Source organism: Artemia sp. Qi Xiang Cuo, chromosome 10, assembly GCF_049724085.1.
Source record: "Artemia sp. Qi Xiang Cuo chromosome 10, ASM4972408v1, whole genome shotgun sequence".
NCBI lineage: Eukaryota > Metazoa > Arthropoda > Branchiopoda > Anostraca > Artemiidae > Artemia > Artemia sp. Qi Xiang Cuo.
In genome coordinates, this window is record NC_142803.1 from 25,080,434 (window position 1) to 25,099,385 (window position 18,952).

General features: G+C 35.5%; 1 protein-coding gene across 1 annotated transcript in view; it reads right to left on the reverse strand.

The window, feature by feature from the left end:
• LOC148947610 (uncharacterized) overlaps positions 1-16,044 on the reverse strand; it is a 43,790-nt gene extending 27,746 nt beyond the window's left edge. The window contains exons 1-3 of the mRNA XM_089096167.1: positions 15,875-16,044; positions 12,035-12,065; positions 2,688-2,773 (exon numbers count right to left, since the gene is read on the reverse strand). Of these exons, the coding sequence (XP_088952293.1) occupies positions 2,688-2,773; positions 12,035-12,042 (94 nt within the window). The 5' untranslated portion in view covers positions 12,043-12,065; positions 15,875-16,044. The remainder of the gene's footprint in view (positions 1-2,687; positions 2,774-12,034; positions 12,066-15,874) is intronic.
• Between the last annotated feature and the right edge of the window lie 2,908 nt (positions 16,045-18,952).

Sequence of the window (18,952 nt, forward strand, 5' to 3'; positions counted from 1 at the left end):
CCTCACTGTTATGACAACGTATGCATACATTGCCAATAAGATCTCCACTTGCACTCGTTTCATAGTTCAGGTATTTCTCCTTGTCAGCGTTCAACACGACAATGATTTTTTCATGTGTACATACTTTCGTCGAATAATTCATCTTCACTTTTTACAGATATGAGTTGTGTGTTGATCCTTCCACTGCGTAAAAAATACTGATTTAATGCATGCAATAAACTAGGTAGTGTCGATAACCTGCCATAGAGTACCAGTGAGAAAGCCATATCGTGTCTATGAACAAGCACAGAGTACGATTGGTAGAGCCGTAAGCATATTTCATGTCATTTTAATATACGTAAAAAAGTTAAAAAAATACCATGTTAAAAAATTCAAGAAAGTATTTGCGAATTGGGGAGGGGACTCTTTGAGGTTGGAAAATGGGTTTAGGAATGACATTATGAATGGAACTTGTTCAGAAAAGATATAATAAAGCCATAAAAAAGTATTAAAAAATGGCGCGGGGGCTCTTTGGGGGCCCCGGGGAGGGCGTTTGGGGGATAACATTTCGAAATTTTTACTTTTTAGTTTACTTTTTGCGGCGCACCCTTGCGGCGTATCCCTGCGGCGCATCCCTGCGGCACATCCCCTGCGGCGCTCCCCCGACCCACGGCGCATCCCCCTGCGGCGCATCCCCTGCGGCACATCCCCTGCGGCGCATCCCCTGTGGCGCTTTCCTGACCCGCGGCGTTTCTCGGGCCCGGGGGACCTTTGGGGACTGGGGAGGGTCTTTGGGGCACAGGCAGGGCCTTTGGGGGTTTGGGGGGCACTTGAGGACCGATTGGTCCGTTGGGAGCCCGGTGGACCTTTGGGGGCGGGGGAGGGCCTTTGGGGGTCCGGAGGGTCCGTTGGGGGTCTGGGGGACATTTGGGGACCGGTGGAGGGCCTTTGGGACCGCGTTGGTCTTTTGGGAGCTCGATGGGCCTTTGGGGGGCCCGGGGAGGGCCTTTGGGGGTCTGGGTGGGCCTTTGGGAGCCTGGGGGATATTTGGGGACTGGTGGAGGACCTTTGGGACCCGGTTGGTCTTTTGGGAGCTCGATGGGCCTTTGGGGGGCCCGGGGAGGGCCTTTGGGGGGCCCGGGGAGGGCCTTTGGGGGTCTGGGTGGGCCTTTGGGAGCCTGGGGGATATTTGGGGACTGGTGGAGGGCCTTTGGGACCCCGTTGGTCTTTTGGGAGCTCGATGGGCCTTTGGGGGGCCCGGGGACGGCCTTTGGGGGTCCGGGGGGCCAGTTGGGAGCCTGGGGGGACATTTGGGGACCGGTGGAGGGCCTTTGGGACCCCGTTGGTCTTTTGGGAGCTCGATGGGCCTTGGGGGGGCCGGGGGGGGGCCTTTGGGGGTCTGGGGGGGCGTTTGGGGGCACCGGGGGCCCTTTGGGAGCCCGGGGGACCTTTGAGGACCGGGGGAGGGCCTCTGGAGTTCGGGGTGCCCTGTGGGGGTCCGGGGGCCCTTTGAGGACCAGTGGCGGGCCTGTGAGGGTCTGAGGAGGGCGTTTGGGGTCCGGGGGACCTTTGTGGGGTCCGGGGGCCCTTTGAGGACCAGAGGAGGGCCTTTGAGGGTCTGAGGAGGGTGTTTGGGGGCGGGGGCTCTTTGGGCGCTGGGGGGACCTTTGAGTACCGGGGGGCTTCCTTCGGGGTTGGGGTGTGGGATCGGAACCCTTTGGGGTTGGGGTAGAGGACCTCAAAACACTGTTCAAATGAAACTTGTGTATTATAACGACCACAGAGTTTCACCCTCAAATTCTCTTCTAAAACCTTTCCTAAAATCTTCTTTCAAAATGTCTCTAATTGTTTCGCCGAAATAGTTCCATAACCTGTCTAAAATAGTTTCGCCCAAATAATCACTAAACGTAATTCAGCGTGTTCCTTTTGTTTTTTGGTATCTCTGTGCTAATGCATTTCAAATTAATAAGAAACCTGATTCCCGCGCTAAAATAATTCATCGCTAAGATGTTTCTTGGAGAATTGTTTCCATGGCCTTTGGCTATTAATATCCTTTGGAGTTCGACCAAAAGAACTGTTCCCGAGGCCAAGACATTAATGACTTGGATCTATTCCTGGAGAATCGTTTCTAGGCGGAAATTTTTAAAGTCTGACTGATGATGTCATTGATTGATTGATCTGTCAAGAAAGGAGAATTAATTTGTTGTTTCTAAGGGGAATTATTGATTCAAGAAAGGGGAATTGAGGTCGACAGCACAGGTGCTCCAAGGTCGATGTTGTTGTTGTTGTAAGTGCACGCTCTCAGCGAATGTCAAGGTCGATGTTGTTGTTGTTGACACACTTCGATTACGCAATCAAGTTCTCGGAAATTCACTTCCCCCTCGAGTCCTAGATCAATAACATTGTTCCCGTTAGAATTCAATGCGCATGTGCAACCTTCGTTCCGGAGTTATTACACATAGAAACATCAAATAAATCGACCTTGGAAAAAGAGGTCATTGACCCCATTACGCAATCTTTCTCCCTAGGGAGGCTATGCCCATATTTGGGGTGCAAAAGTTATAGGTGGCAGCAGGGGTGCGTGATCGGAGTAGCGCCCCCCTCTCTACTTGTGTATACATACAATTAAGTGTTCGTTTAGCAGTAGGAAGTAAAAAAAAAAATCTACTTCTACTTTTCTTAGCCAAGAAGAAAAATAAATAAAAAACCTTTTGGTTTCACGTCACTATCAGCTGTCTTCTTTGGCGGAAAGCCTTTAGGGACATTTGAGTACGGCTTCTGTACTTCAGACTCTCTGTAAAAGAAGGACAAAAATAGTCAGTATTAATCCCTAGTATTATTAAAGAAGTAATGCATTATAACAATATAATATTTTAATAATTGCCATTATTACTGTTTGGTTATTAGTAAATTTTTGTTATTAATCGTGCAAAGATAAGTCTATAAATTTATGCTTAAACATTAAATCAGTCGACAAAATAAATTCGCCACTATGTCAAATAATTTTACTATGGGCACAAGAAATGTGAAAAAATGGAAGACGCACAAAAAAATAAAAAAAAAGGTGCTGAGCTGTATAATTTAGTAAAATATTAATTTAGTTTTTTTTTTATAAACTAATAAAATGCGAACAAATTAAAAAAAACAGGAGAAAGTTGTAAAAGTATCCGTTAGTTATTTAGTAAAAATTGAAAAAAAACGAAAAAATTGAAAAATCAGGAAATTGTAGGAAAGTAGACAATAATCTATTACTATGTTTGAGGTTTCCTCCTCGAAAACTGTAAGTTTATTTTTCCACATTTTCCACATTCATAAACAAATAAATAAATAAAACAAAACTTTCACACTGGATAAAATAAGAATTTTTGCATATTATTTTTTACCATTGAAATTCCGAATAATGTGAGAAGATGACCAAACCGCAAAATATTCGCGAAAGGGGGTGGGGGAGGGGCGAAGGTTTAAATACGACAAAAGTGTTTTTTACTCCCCAACATGAAGGATTTCCGTATTTAGTGCGTTCTTAACAAAATAGCCCAAATCATGTGCTGAAGGCCAATATTCAGAGGGGATCTTAATCTATATGATTTTACAACAAAAATAAGACATAACAAATAATGATTTTTATATCCATAAAATACCATGCTCATTTGAAATGAGGATTATCCCAGAAAAGAACTAATTTGTCCATTGGAACGGTGCCATCTGTCAAAGAGTCTGCGAAGCAAGATTTCGATAGTCTTAAAAGTCAGAGCCTCAGAGGGAGCGCTGCTTCAGATCTAGTGACTAATAAAGTACTTGGCGTAGGTAGGAAAACAAGATTCGACGCATTCATTAAACGATATGATTGTTATGTCTTAAAATTACTTAACAGCACATTTCCTGAAAAATTACAGTAAACACATCAGATGCGAAACATTTAACTAATTTGGTTTTTTATGCAGGAAAACCAAAAAAAAAAATAAAAAAAAATATAAACCTACCAAAATAAAATATAAATAAAATACGAACAGAAACTAAATAAAAATTGTATAAAAAAGTTTTTAAATTAAAATAAAAAGCTGTATTTACCGAAAAATGATCGGAAATAAATCTAAATCATGATTCAAAACTTAAACAAACAAAAATCACTCAATGGATAAATGAAACGCAAAAGGATATACTGGATACATTCTTGCTAATAAGTACAAATAAAATTTTATGAGCATATTTGCTCACAATTTACGTTACGTAGTTTTGCCACATATGTTCTAATGCAGATTTTTTTTTTTTTTTTTTTTTTTTTTTTTTTACGGGGAGTTGAAACTGGTCGAAGATTCATAATGTATATTTATAGATACATTTCGATGGATTTTCTGGTGAAATTTTCTAGATCAAAGTGACAAGGAGCACTGAAGGGTAGGAACCCCCAATAATTCGTATCCCTTTTTTTCTGACAGATTTCTCTCCTTTTAATTTTATTCAAATGATAGTTTTTCAACAAAAATAGCTAAAAATGAACAGAGACGGGAAAATTAAAACAAAAAACATCTTTTTTGTCGGAATTTAAAAGACACATAAATAATATTACGTAGCAATAGCCCTGGAACTTGCAATTCTTTCCATTTTTCATTAGCTCCTTAGTCAAAACAAGTTTGAAAGTGTATTAAACATAGGTTAAATAAATCTTTTATTTATCAAAAATAGGGGGAGATGATATTGTATGACCTTAAAACAGAATGTTGTTCAGGTGAATATAAGGATTTTTAACTCCATTGATTTTGCACAGCAAATATTAGACTTTATTTGTGGTTTTTTACTTATATGATCTTTGATGCGTTTATTGATTATTACTTATTATTTCCATAAAAATATAAACTATATAGAAATAAAAAGGAACAACTATGATTGTCTTCAATCACTTTTGACTTGTTAAAAAAAGGTTAAAAACTCTCACTTTCTGATCGAATGAACACCCTCCGAAAATTCTGCGCCTATGAGATAGAGGTGGCGATGAGGACGGGATAGCCCCGAATCTTCAGAGGAGCCTATTGTTAAGAAACGTATAAAATTCTTCGGTTTAGAAATTACTCAATATATTGCCGAAGTAGAATTTGTTATTCCCTTTCCAAACGATTATCTTACAACTTATTAAACTAGTTAGCTATCACATTCGTATAAAGTAATCATTCTTTTAACAGAAGCAGCATTCATAAAACGGTGTAATTTTACCGTTTTCGGTACATTTTTTTTTGGAAAAATTTTTACAATACAAATTTTCCGATATTTTTTTTCTTATTTTTTTCTGACTCAGATATCTGTTCAAGTTTTAGTTTATTGAAAATTATATTAATTTTACAACAAATTTTTAACCTGCTGTTCAGATGGCACAAGATAATCTCTTGCGGTACAATTATTAGCCGGAGAAATGGTACTGTTTATTTCAAAGAGTTGGCAATGCTAAACAAAAGTATTATTTTACAGTAAATAAATAAAAATATTAAATAATTAATCTAGAACATTCTTAAAACGTTAAGAATATTTATGCACCCATATTATTCATTGGAATAATCTGCCGGTAAAACAATAGTGATCGCGACGAAAAAACAAACAAACTTTAAGCAAAAAGCAAACAGTTCGTGTTTTAATATTGTTATGGCTAATTTCCAACCTGCTGTTCAGATAGTAAAAATTAATCTCTTGTGGTACTATTTTAGTTGGAAATCTGGTTCAGTTTATTCCAAAGCGTTTGACAACGGTGATCAGAAGCATCCCTTGACGGCAAATAATAAAAAATAATAAGCCTGCTGTTCTTAAAAAGTTAAAAATATTTTTACGCATACCATTCATTTGAATAATCTGCCGCTAAAACAGTAGCGATTTCAACGAGAAAACAAACAAACTTTAAGACACAAAATAAACAGTTCGTCTTAAAATCATTTATTTTGGAAGCAGCACAAACGTGACGAACATTATGCACAGGGTGCAAGATCATTCTTTGACATTGAAACAACTTCGGCTTGTACTTAATTAACAATGTCTTTTGCGCTTACAGAAGGCACCGAACCGGCCTTCAAATTATCAAATTACCATACAAAAACTCGTTACAGTGGATTAGGGTTGATGAAAACAAATCACAGAAAATTTGAACAAGAACTGGTGAATATACTGTATTTCGATGTCCACTAATAATCAGCCACTACTGAATTAAGTGGAATAAACGGTAAATTCAACCGGTTGCAAACTGGCACTAATGTTTGTAAAAAAAAAAATTAAAAAAAATACATTTTGTACCTTAAAAAACTGACATTACTGAATTTTTGCGTCGAACTAGTAAAAGAAAAGACGAATGAAATAAAAATTTACTTGAAAAACAATGAGTGGTATTACTTCACGTATGGATACTGGTAAGGTCAATGTAAGGTCAAATAAAAGTTAAGGTTAAGAATATGGTACTACATTTTATAGTCCCAACCGGCGGTACTGATATCAGTTTCACAGCCATTCAACCAAGAAGTGCAAGGAGGGGGGGCAGCCATCCTGTGCTGTCGCATACCCTTCCTGTTTACCTTCCCCAGATTTTTACAGCCACTCATTTAGAGCCGGGTTGACTCTGGCTGAGCTTACAAAGTCAAGCCACTGACCCATGTTCCAAACCCCCAGCAACACCAGGATTCGAGCCCCTGTCCTCATGGACACAGCATTTCAAGCGTAGCACGCTAACCAATTGGCTAGGATGGCTAGGATACTGGAAAGTTGTATGAAAATTGATCAAACATATAAGAACAGCGAATTTAGTTTCTTCAATTCATATCTCTTGTATAAAAAAAAGAAGAGAAAAAAAATCAATAAAATGAAAAAAAAAAAAAAATTAAAAAGGGTTTTATTTCTATTTTGTTTAATTGTAGGCTAAATGTAAATGTAGAGAGGTCAAAGAAAATTTTTGTGTAGGCCTATTTAATCTGGTAAATAAAAAGTATATGTCATAAAAAGAAGTGAAGAAAGCGATGGTAGTATTTTGTAGATGTTGCTTTATTAGTTTTGTAGTGTCGTTTTGACACATTTTTTTTTTTGGTACTTTTTAAGGCCTTACACTTCTTGCAGTCGTAACAACAGAAACTTGAGTATTATATAAGCAAGGCTGTATACAGGAAAGGGGTATATACCGGGTTCGAATTCCCCGCCCCCGCCAAAAAATGCGCAAAATATTTTTTTTTATGTTTTTTTTTTAAGTTGTTGTTACCTCCCACATCTAAACAGAAATACTGGATATGTTCTTGCTTATAAGTACAAATAAAATCTTATGAACATCTTTGCTCACAATTTCCGTCACATAGTTTTGCCAAATATGTGTAAATGACTTTTTTTTTTTTTTTCTTTTTTTTTTACGGAGAGTTGAAACTGTTCAAAGACTCATAATTTAGGTTTATAGATACATTTTGATGTATCTATCAGTGCAAAACACTGATAGTCACTCCCCAAACCAACCTACAAACATAATATAGATGTCCAGCCTTCGTAGAGAACACATTTTTCGGCCTTTCTGAAGATTTAATCTTTCTGCATACATTATCGTCAGTATAATTTGGGTTTGGCATGACAAACGAAAATAAAGAGTTTAATGGAAAACAAATAGGATTCAGCCACTATTTCAATATCTTCTTTATCGTATTAGAAATAGAAACAGATGGTCAAGAGTTAATCGGCCTTGAATCAAGATTTTTAACGAGATTTCGCTTTCTCCTTGTGCGTTATTTATCACACGAATATCAAATGTGACGTCCCATATGAACGTCACAAGACATACACTTCTTGAAAAAGGATAAAAAATCATAGTTTTAACGGTCACTCAAATTTCACACACTAATTTTTTAAATGAAGATAATGTATTTTGAAGCAAAATTTGGAACTACCTTGCTGTTTTACGAAAAAAAGAGATCTTCCTAAGAAGAGAAAGGGAGCGACAAAGATACTGAAAGCGATAATTTTGAATAAAAATCGACAATATTCTTTCCTGGTAGTGTTATTCTCATACAAAAAAAGATACCAGATTCAATAGCATCACTTAGCGTGGAAAAATTATAATTTTACAACAAAAATAAGACATAACAAGTAATGATTTTTATATCCATAAAATACCATGTCCATTTGAAATGAGGATGATAACAGAAAAGAACTAATTTGTCCATTGGAACGGTGCCATCTGTCAAAGAGTCTGCAAAGCAAGATTTCGATAGTCTTAAAAGTCAGAGCCTCAGAGGGAGCGCTGCTTCAGATCTAGTGACTAATAAAGTACTTGGCGTAGGTAGGAAAACAAGATTCGACGCATTCATTAAACGATATGATTGTTATGTCTTAAAATTAATTAACAGCACATTTCCTGAAAAATTACCATTAACACATCAGATGCGAACTATTTAACTAATTTGGTTTTTTATGCAGGAAAACCAAAAAAAAAAAAAAAAAATATAAACCTACCAAAATAAAATATAAATAAAATGCGAACAGAAACTAAATCAAAATTGTCTAAAAAAGTTTTTCAATTAAAATAAAAAGCTGTATTTACCGAAAAATGATCGGAAATAAAGCTAAATCATGATTCAAAACTTAAACAAACAAAAATCACTCAATGGATAAATGAAACGCAAAAGGAAATACTGGATACATTCTTGCTAATAAGTACAAATAAAATATTATTAACATATTTGCAAACAATTTACTTTACGTTTTTTTGCCACATATTTTATAATTCAGATTACTTAAAATTTTTTTTTTTTTTTTTTTTTTAAGGTTATTTTAAACTGGTCGAAGATTAATAATTTAGGTTTATATATAAATTTTTATGGATTTTCTAGTGAACTTTTCTAGATCTGAACTTTTCTAGTGAAATTTTCTAGAGTGAACTTTTACGGAGAGTTGAAACTGGTCGAAGATTCATAATGTAGGTTTATAGATACATTTTGATGGATTTTCTAGTGAACTTTTCTAGATCTGAACTTTTCTAGTGAAATTTTCTAGAGTGAACTTTTACGGAGAGTTGAAACTGGTCGAAGATTCATAATGTAGGTTTATAGATACATTTTGATGGATTTTCTAGTGAACTTTTCTAGACCAAAGTGAGACGGAGCGCTGAAGTGTTGGAACCCCCAATAATTCGTATCCCTTTTTTCTGACAGATTTCTCTCCTTTTAATTTTATTCAAATGATAGCCTTTTCAACAAAAATAGCTAAAAATGAACAGAGACGGGAAAATTAAAACAAAAAACATCTCTTTTGTCGGAATTTAAAAGACACACAAATAATATTACATAGCAATAGCCCTGGAACTTGCAATTCTTTCGATTTTTCATTAGGTCCTTAGTCAAAACAAGTTTGAAAGTGTATTAAATCTAGGTTAAATAAATCTTTTATTTATCGAAAGTAGGGGGAGATGATATTGTATGACCTTAAAATAGAATGTAGTTCAGGTGATTATAAGGATTTTTAACTCCATTGATTTTGCACGGCAAATATTTGGCAAATATTAGACTTTATTTGTGGTTTTTACTTATATGATCTTTGATGTGTTTGTTGATTATTACTTATTATTTCCATAAAAATATAAACTATATAAAAATAAAAAGGAACAACTATGATTGTCTTCAATCACTTTTGACTTGTAAAAAAAGGTAAGAACTCTCAATTTCTGATCGAATGAACACCCTCCGAAGTTTCTGCGCCCATGAGATAGAGGTGGCGATGAGGAAGGGGTAGCCCCGAATCTTCAGAGGAGCTGATTGTTAAGAAACGTATAAAATTCTTCGGTTTGGAAATTACTCAATATATTGCCGAAGTAGCGTTTCTTATTCCCTTTCCAAACGATTATCATACAGCTTATTAAACTAGTTAGCTATCACATTCGTATAAAGTAATCATTCTTTTAACAGAAGCAGCATTCATAAAACGGTGTAATTTTACCGTTTTCGGTACTTTTTTTTTTTTTGAAAAACTACAATACAAATTTTCCGATATTTCTTTTTTCTTATTTTTTTCTGACTCAGAAATCTGTTGTTTTAGTTTATTGAAAATTATCTTAATTTTACGACAAATTTTTAACCTGCTGTTCAGATGGCACAAAATAATCTCCTGCGGTAAATTTTAGCCGGAGAAATGGTACTGTTTATTTCAAAGAGTTGGCAATGCTAAACAAAAGTATTATTTTACATTAAATAAATAAAAAATATTAAATAATTAACCTTGAACATTCTTAAAACGTTAAGAATATTTATGCACCCATATTATTCATTGGAATAATCTGCCGGTAAAACAATAGTGATCGCGACGAAAAAACAAACAAACTTTAAGCAAAAAGCAAACAGTTCGTGTTTTAATGTTGTTATGGCTAATTTTCAACCTGCTGTTCAGATGGTAAAAATTAATCTCTTGTGGTACTATTTTAGTTGGAAAACTGGTTCAGTTTATTCCAAAGCGTTTGACAACGGTGAACAGAAGCATCCTTTGACGGCAATGAAAAATTTTTTTATGTTTTTTTTTTTCAATTTGTTGTTACCTCCCACCTCTAAACAGAAATACTGGATACGTTCTTCCTTATAAGTACAAATAAAATCTTATGAACATCTTTTCTCACAATTTCCGTCCCGTAGTTTTGGCACATATATTCTAATGCATATATTGATTTTTTTTTTTTTTTTTTTACGGAGAGTTGAAACTGGTCGAAGATTCATAATGTAGGTTTATAGATACATTTTGATGGATTTTCTAGTTAACTTTTCTAGACCAAAGTGAGAAGGAGCGCTGGAGTGTTGGAACCCCCAATAATTCGTATCCCATTTTTTCTGACAGATTTCTCTCCTTTTAATTTCATTCAAATGATAGCCTTTTCAACAAACATAGCTAAAAATGAACAGAGACAGGAAAATTAAAAAAAAAAACATCTTTTTTGTCGGAATTTAAAAGACACGCAAATAATATTACGTAGGAGTAGCCCTGGATGGTGAAATTTGTTTAGATCTTAAAAATATTTTCGCTGGTTAAGGATGGAGGGAGATGCCTCAAAGGATGCGTTATGATGCCAAAAGATCCCAACTCTCATTGAGCCTTCAGATAAATACAGAATTAGTTCTAAGAACGAGAAAAGGGGAGCGTTGGGGTAGAGATTGATGTATAATCCGTTGGGCCATATTCAGGGTTTTTGTTTGGGGATTTTTTTAGGGGGAGGAGTTTTGCCCCCCCCCCCCAAAAAAAAATAATTCCAACAGCTCTCGATTGATACATTTCAAGGTAGCCACTGAACCATCATGAAAAACAAGCTCGCAGCAAATGAAAATAGATCAATTCGGACAGAAAAACTTAAAAAAAATGTATTTTACGCAAAAATTTCACTAAAACGAATCAAATTACAAGAATATCACACACCAGCATTCATAAGGAGTTCACGCTCAGAGTCATCATATTATCATTCGTAGGCAAATGCCTTCAAGTCAATCAAAAGAGAAAAAGTTTTCATATTTTATAGTGTTATAAATGGTCGAAATCGTGGATAAGAAAAAACGAATGAGAAGAAATTTATTAGATGAATGCAGCAAATGCCACGACTCAGTTAAGGAGTTAGTTAAAGTTAGAGAGAAATAAAACACTGAGTCTGAATTTCAAAAATTCAGAAAACCATCAAAAATCAACATGAGCAGGGCTGACAAACCCCATTCTTTATTCATTCCAACCATCAACCTTGTTATTTCTTTTTCCTGGAATCTTCAGAGGAGCTCTGAGGAGCTCTTCAGGGGAGAGGAACTACATATTCGGGAAAATCAAATTCATTATGCACAGGATTAACGGCGCTTCTTGAGTACTATGGTCATTGCATCGGCCATGAAGTGTGTTGTTACAGCCGGTTTCGACTCTGGGTCCCGCAATACCAAGCAGAGGTCAAACCCACTGCGCTATCAAAATCGTAAAAAATTAAACAAATGGCAATAAGCCATTTTAGATGAAATTTATTTTTAGATGGCGTTACAAAAATATAAAAATAGTTACTATAACCACTCCTCTACACTATAAAACGCATATAAGTACTTACTCAAACATGTCAATAGTTTTCTGAGAATGATCTGAAAGAGAAAAAAAGTTCAAATAAATAACCAATATTTGAATCTGAAATAATCAATAAACTGAAAGGAAATAAAAGTGACATGAAAAAAAAACGAGGAATTGTAATGATTTAAGATTTGGCGATTAAGATGCGCCAAATGTAATGATTTTGGATGAGCCAGATGTGGCAATAAAGATTGGGGCCATAAATGTAATATTATGATTTAAAGCGGTGTACCGATCGCGTCACTCGCTGAAAGCGAGAAAATAAAATGCGTAATTGTAATAGGTTAGAAATTCTCCAACTATCAATCCGGGAGCGTAACCTCGCTTCCTCGGCAATAGAGACAATTCATCATTGAATATGAAAAAATTAACCAAACAAAATTGACGCAAAAAACACTTTTCTTCACTATATCAAACTATCCCTGATTCTGCGCGCTAAAAGCTAATTCAGAATTGGCCCAACTCGTGCGGAGTGGGCCGCTACCTTGTAATTATGTTTGCAAACTCACTTCATTATGCTAACTGCCCATCCAATAGATTAATCAAATATTTTTGATGATTAAACATTCAGACTGCTCTTAATAATTTAAATTTCCTGTAAACATTGTATCTAGCGTTTTCTTATTTCCAAGTACCATAGCAAAATTTAAAACTATCTTCCTTGTGTAGCTGAGAATAAAAATGCATTTTCTCTTTTGCTCATTTAAGAACTTTTCTTTTTGAGACTGGATTTAAACTTAATTAGGAGAGGTTTAATTTATGTCGGAATTATTCTTAGAAGGAAAGAATTATTAATTGTTTTGTATTTTAAACATTTCACATATTACTCACGGTACAGGATTTAAGAGAAAATGAGATGTGAATTTGCAAGCGGTGGGATACGAAATTTTCACGGAAGATTCGAAAAATGTTTCTTTCAAAAATCACGTAGTAATTCCCTAATCTGTCATTTAGCTGATGATACAAATTTTTAACAAGGCCACAGTACAGCATGACATAAAATGGAAATATAAAAACAAAAATATAGTAACTTTGAAGAAAACAATTTTTTTACATAAATAGAAACAACTAACCATATTTCGACCTCACATCTCGAAGCCTTATCATAGGAACAAAGGGAAAATGAGTATTCAATTATCAGATTAATCAAATTTTAGTTCTGTCATCTAAGACACTTCCGAAATTACAAAATTTCGTTTTCAATAAATTATCCGAATCTTTTATCCAACGGTTTTGTTAATTTTTAATTCAACCTAATTTTTCGAATCTTTTGAATTTAAGAATACTATCGTCATCTTAAACCTGGTAAAATTTTCCAGGGGTGGGGGAGGAATTTTCCATGATAAATTTGATTTATATATGTTTTTCCGTCACTGCATATGTAAACAAAATACATTATTTTGGTTATTTATATAAATGTAGGGCAAAGGACAACTTTATCCGGTCTGGCTGGGATTAACAATTGGGGAAAGCATGACGTTTCAAAAAGATTGGTGTTTGTCTTTGTTGATTCAGTGCATTATCGTGTTTTTTTCCAATTATGTACTTGAATTCCCAGTGAAGGGGAATTGTCTAGGGAGATTATTACAGAGAGCTTTCCTATAAGGTGGGATTAGCAGGATCAGGGGGGAGGGATTTTCAAATATTTTAAACTTAAAAATATGATCGTTATTAAAACGCAGGGGGGGGGATTTCGCAAGGAACGTTTGCCCGAATGTAGTATTTTCCAGGGGAGAGGATTCTTAAATGTACTTCTTTTGAGATCACAGAAACGCGCAAAGGGTTAGCTAGTTTAGTAAATAAGAAAAAAAAAGGTTTAAGGTATTTCCTTGCAAAAAAATCTTAGTGTTTTTTTTTCTTGCCTATAAAAATTTGTTTATGAAATGTATGATAAGCTAACAAAAGTTATTAACACAATCCTTAACCACAAATTTAATGGGTTTTTTATACTAATCTACAATGTTCTTTTACTCTGAACAAATAGTTAACTAGCGATATATATTTAGCACATTTAAACATAGTTCCAGGTATTTAAAGGCTTTATTCTTTTAAATTCTCTTTTATATTCTATTTAAAGTATCACTTTCTTTCTTTTTCTTGTTTATTGTAGTACAAATCTCTGTATATGTATAATATGCTTCACCAGAAAATTATCAACGCGATAAAAGGAGGTAACCTGCCAATGACTTTTCTGTAAGTAATTTTGGATTACAGACTTTAAAGTGTAGACAAAGGGTCGTGTTTTATGTATTGACGATGGTGCAAGGTTAAACCCATATACAAAAACAAATTTCCTAGCCAATTAAAACCGAAATGTGGGAAATTTCTTTAATTATTATGTAAATCAGTGATGTCGAGCAGGATTTGATCATCAATTCAGTTGACCAGTCTCAATCATGATGATAATGAATATTCCCGATTGGTTGCAATAGTCCATTTCCAGGACCTTTTTTTTCAGCTGGTATTTAAGAAAAGAGGACTGGATCATGGGGTTGTCAAATGGAGGGGGAGCTGCCCCTCCACCCCTCCCCAGTTTGAAAAGACTTTCTTGGGGTATTTACCAGGAAAAACACATTTTATGGTATTTTCATAAAAAAAAATTTAACCACCCCCCTCCCTAGGTTTTGAAAAATATATCTTGTACGCCTCCCCTAAAGTTCCCAGAAGTGACGCTGATGACAGGATGTCTAAGTTAAATTAAAAGTTCCATTGAAACTAAACTAGTGCAAGTCTCATGTTTCTTTTTTCAGAAAATTTAACTTTAGCTATTGATGCAAAGTTGAACAACATGTGCAGCTCTGGAAAACTTCCATTAAATAAAAAATTTAGTCTTCCCAAGACATTTTTGTTTTACTTTTTCACCTCCCTGTGACTATTTTCTGAACAAATTTGAATAACAGACTTTGAAGGGCAGACAAGGGGATCTAGGTAAATTTACAAGTGGCACAATAATTTAACTAGGATGAAAGTGAAAATGTCATTTGATGCCTTTTTTATTCTCTTTCATAATAAAACAATTGCTTCTGTCGCAGATTGCATCTTAAACCCTTGATGGGCCCCAAAGATATTTCATTTTGTAACCACACAAAAGAGTTATCAACACTAGTTAAGTTATTGAAAAGTGGTTAAAAACATATCACTGGTTTATAAATAAGTTGTTCAAGAGTAATATATTCCAAAATACTAATTTATAACAATTCACACCTCATTTATTAGTCATCTCAATTCAAACCGGTTTACTACCGTTTCAAGTTTTCAAATGTCATCGAAAAAACAATAGCGGTGAATATTACGATTCGAAACTTTGCCGTTAACCATTCAGGGTAAATTCCAAATCAGGGTATATATTTGCACATTAGGGGGGGGGGATGTAAAGTTCAAGGTAAATTTGCAATGGGCCATATAATTTAGCTAGGATGAAAGTGAAAATATCATTTGATGTTCTTTCATAATTCATATAATATACCTTCGGGGCCTCTTTAAGGGCTCAAGATGCAATTTATGACAGAAGCGATTATTGTATTATAAAATAACATAAAAAAAATGCATCAAATGACATTTTCACTTTCATCCTAGCTAAATTATTGTGCCACCTGCAAATTTACTGGGATCTATGTCTCTGCGTTGGCAATGGTTCAAAATTCCGAAAAATACATTTTTCCCCCTGCTCCTCTACATTTTCGTAAATTGAATGCATCTGCTAATCAAATTAAAAAATGGCTGAACTTGACTTGATCTAGCTGCCAAAGAAAAATTATTTGTTTTGTTATGAGTTTCCCATTATATTTGGTTTGTGCATATATTAAAAAAGTATTTTATCTACCTTCAGATTCATCTTCCTTTGTTTCCGCTACTTCAATCTTTTCCAGCTGCTGAGAGAGTAAATCAACTTCAGCAACTATGTCATCTGCTCAACAGGCAGTACTGTGGCCGCTTTCTTTGTAGTTACAGTTGATTTTGCTTTTTTTTAGGTTTTGTCTTCCCCTTGTTGCCTTCAATTCTTGCCTTATAATATAAAAATTGAATTTATTGACTTATATGCAGAAAAAGTGACCAAATGGAAAGATCATGGTAAATTTGAAATATAGGACCATAATAGCGAAGAACGCCAAATGCTAGATGGCGTCAATGTTTTTTCTAGGAAATGCAACTTTTGATTTCAACTGAGTCTGCAGTTTCACCGCTGCGACGATGCAGTGCTGAAAACACCGTGTTGCATTTTCTGCAACACACCTGTCTTAGTGAACAGAAGGTAAGAGTAGAAACTGGCTCTAGTATCGATGAAAAAAACATTGACGCCATCTAGCATTTGACGTTCTTTACAAATATCAGTATAAGATTAAGAAAAATTTATTTAATTGATATATTAGTAAATATAATGGTAAAGGCTAGGTAATTAGTAATAGTGTCTGATCTCAGTTTTTCACAGCAAACGACTACAAAACTCAAAGCTGCCACAAAACGCCAAACAATAGATAGCGTTGATTTTTGTTGACTCTAGCGCCACTTTTTATACTTATGAGTTACCAATACTCTCTGGTCTGTAGCATATCAATACACAGTGCCAGATCCATGGAAAGAGTTTTCCGATAAGTAATATAAGATAATATAAATAACCATAAATTAATACCTTTAATAACCTTTTAATAAATTAATAACCTTTGAATAGTTTGAAGAACCATCCTATATCAGAACTAGTAAAACATTAGAGAGGGGGAAACCTTAATTGATAGGAAAAACACCAATAAATGATTTCAATGAAAAAGATAGCACCAAATCCCCCTAAAATAGGAATTTTCTGGATGATTGGGCACACTCCCGAAAGCTCCCACCTTACATATGGGTCTAAGCTAACAAATAAATTTCATTCAATGAAGTAGGGTGAATCGGGGAAAGTCCGACACCTTAACATGTTTTTTTTTGTTAAATTGACTCTCAAGATTTTTTTTAGGAGTATCTCATATCATCTTCTATCAACCTTTTTTTTTACAACAGTTTCCCATATTATTCACTTTCTGATTTTCCCATATACTGTGCTTGTAGCCCATCACCAGGTCTCAAAGTTGGTGGAGCCTGCTATGTTGGACTTACCCCAGCTTTAGGGGAAGTGCAACATATCCTACTAGCTTTTTTCAACAATATGTCAAAAATAATATGACTTCACCATCTTAAAGGGCATTGAGGAATCACTATAAGTCCATAAGCAAACAATTTTTATGTCAAACTGACTGGCATCAAAAGGCCAGACCATACTTTTTTCTGCTGCTGTGGGGTAACTCCGACAGTGTCAGACTTACCCAACAGATAAACATTACAAGTATCATAGCCGAGGTGCACAAATCACTGAATGTAAATGATTGCTTGTATTTTAAAAAAGAAAAACATATCACACAAATTATGGTTTGACTCCAGATACAAAAAGTTACTCATATATGTTGTAGCTTACGTGTATGGGCATAAAACAAAGATGTACTGATGCTTGCTAGTAACTGCCTTGTACGATACAATAACCTGACGGATATGGGGTATTTCAAATGGTCCGGTTTTCCCACTAAGTTTACTGGTCCTGCAAAATGTATTTGTCATCCACAGTATCGATATTGTCTTTCTTTGGCCAATTGAAAGAGTAGGTGGCAAGAATCAAGCAGTGAAGAAACTTGAGCTTAACTTTTCCCTCGTCAGGAAAGTCTAGAACCCTTCCTATGTAACCTTGTTCGTCATTCCTTGCATCGTATCTAACTGCATAGTACTCATTTAGCTTGGGAACAATCTTTTGCTTACTGGGTGTCTCCTTGTCATCGCTGTCACTTTCTTGAATAGTATCTTGAATACTCTGATCATCTTCATAAGAGCCAAGTTCAAGGCTGATGTCTGATTCGCTATCACCCGTATCTCTATTGGCTTCCCTCTTAGGAAAATTTTTTTTTTCGATTTTATACCCTTCCCATCTGAACTTTTCTTCTTCCCTTTGCCTTTTGCTTTCAGATTTTCTTCCCTCTTAAGCACCTCTAGATGTTCTTTTGATGTTATCACTTCTGCCTCTCTAGCAATTTTCTTCCGTTTTTCTATTCCTGAAACTGATGGTAGGTTGGGCTGCTTGATTGAGTGAAGAAGAATCTTTTCGAAAGTTTTTGATTTGTTGCCAAGCAACTTCCTTGGACTAAAAGTAACAGAAAAGGTATTTTTTTCTTGTTCAGTGTTGACAGTGGTTGTGGCTTAATATGTGCCTGAATTTTCCTCTTTCTCCTTTTTCATTTGTGCATAGCATCTTAACTTGGTAGGTTCAAACTTTGTTTGGTCAATTACGGGTTGGTTTACTCTCATTGGAACACTCAGGTCAAAGATTCCAGTTGCTTTGAACGACTTTTCAATCAGACTAGGAGTGAAATAGGTATCCCATACCTTTGATAAGAGACATACAAAATCCTTCTTTGACAGAATGTTGCCAGGGTGCTCCACCTGCCATTTCGAGAGATTCTGATCATAAGACACTTTCATTCCCTTGAAAACCACTGTATGGAGAGGTTGAAGCATGTGGGATGCATGTGGAGGTAGCTTGAGAATTGTCACGTTATTTTCGTTTGCAAGTTTTGCAAGAGCAAGAGAAAGCTTTGCAAGTTTTGCAAGAGCATGTGTGTCATGTCCATCTAAGATGAGAAGTGCCTTTCCCTTTACATGAGGAAGAAACTGGAATTCAAACCAGTTCATAAAGAGATCAGACGGCATCCACCCTTTATTGGTAGATGAGTAAGATGCACCAGGGTAAGCTCCATCTACAGGTATCCATGAGGTCCAGGTATTCTTTGCAAAGAAAACTATTAAAGTTGTGAATTTTTCTCCGTTTGCATTGATACAAACCAAGGCAGTTGTATTTTCACGTCCATTACCACCTGTTCTACGA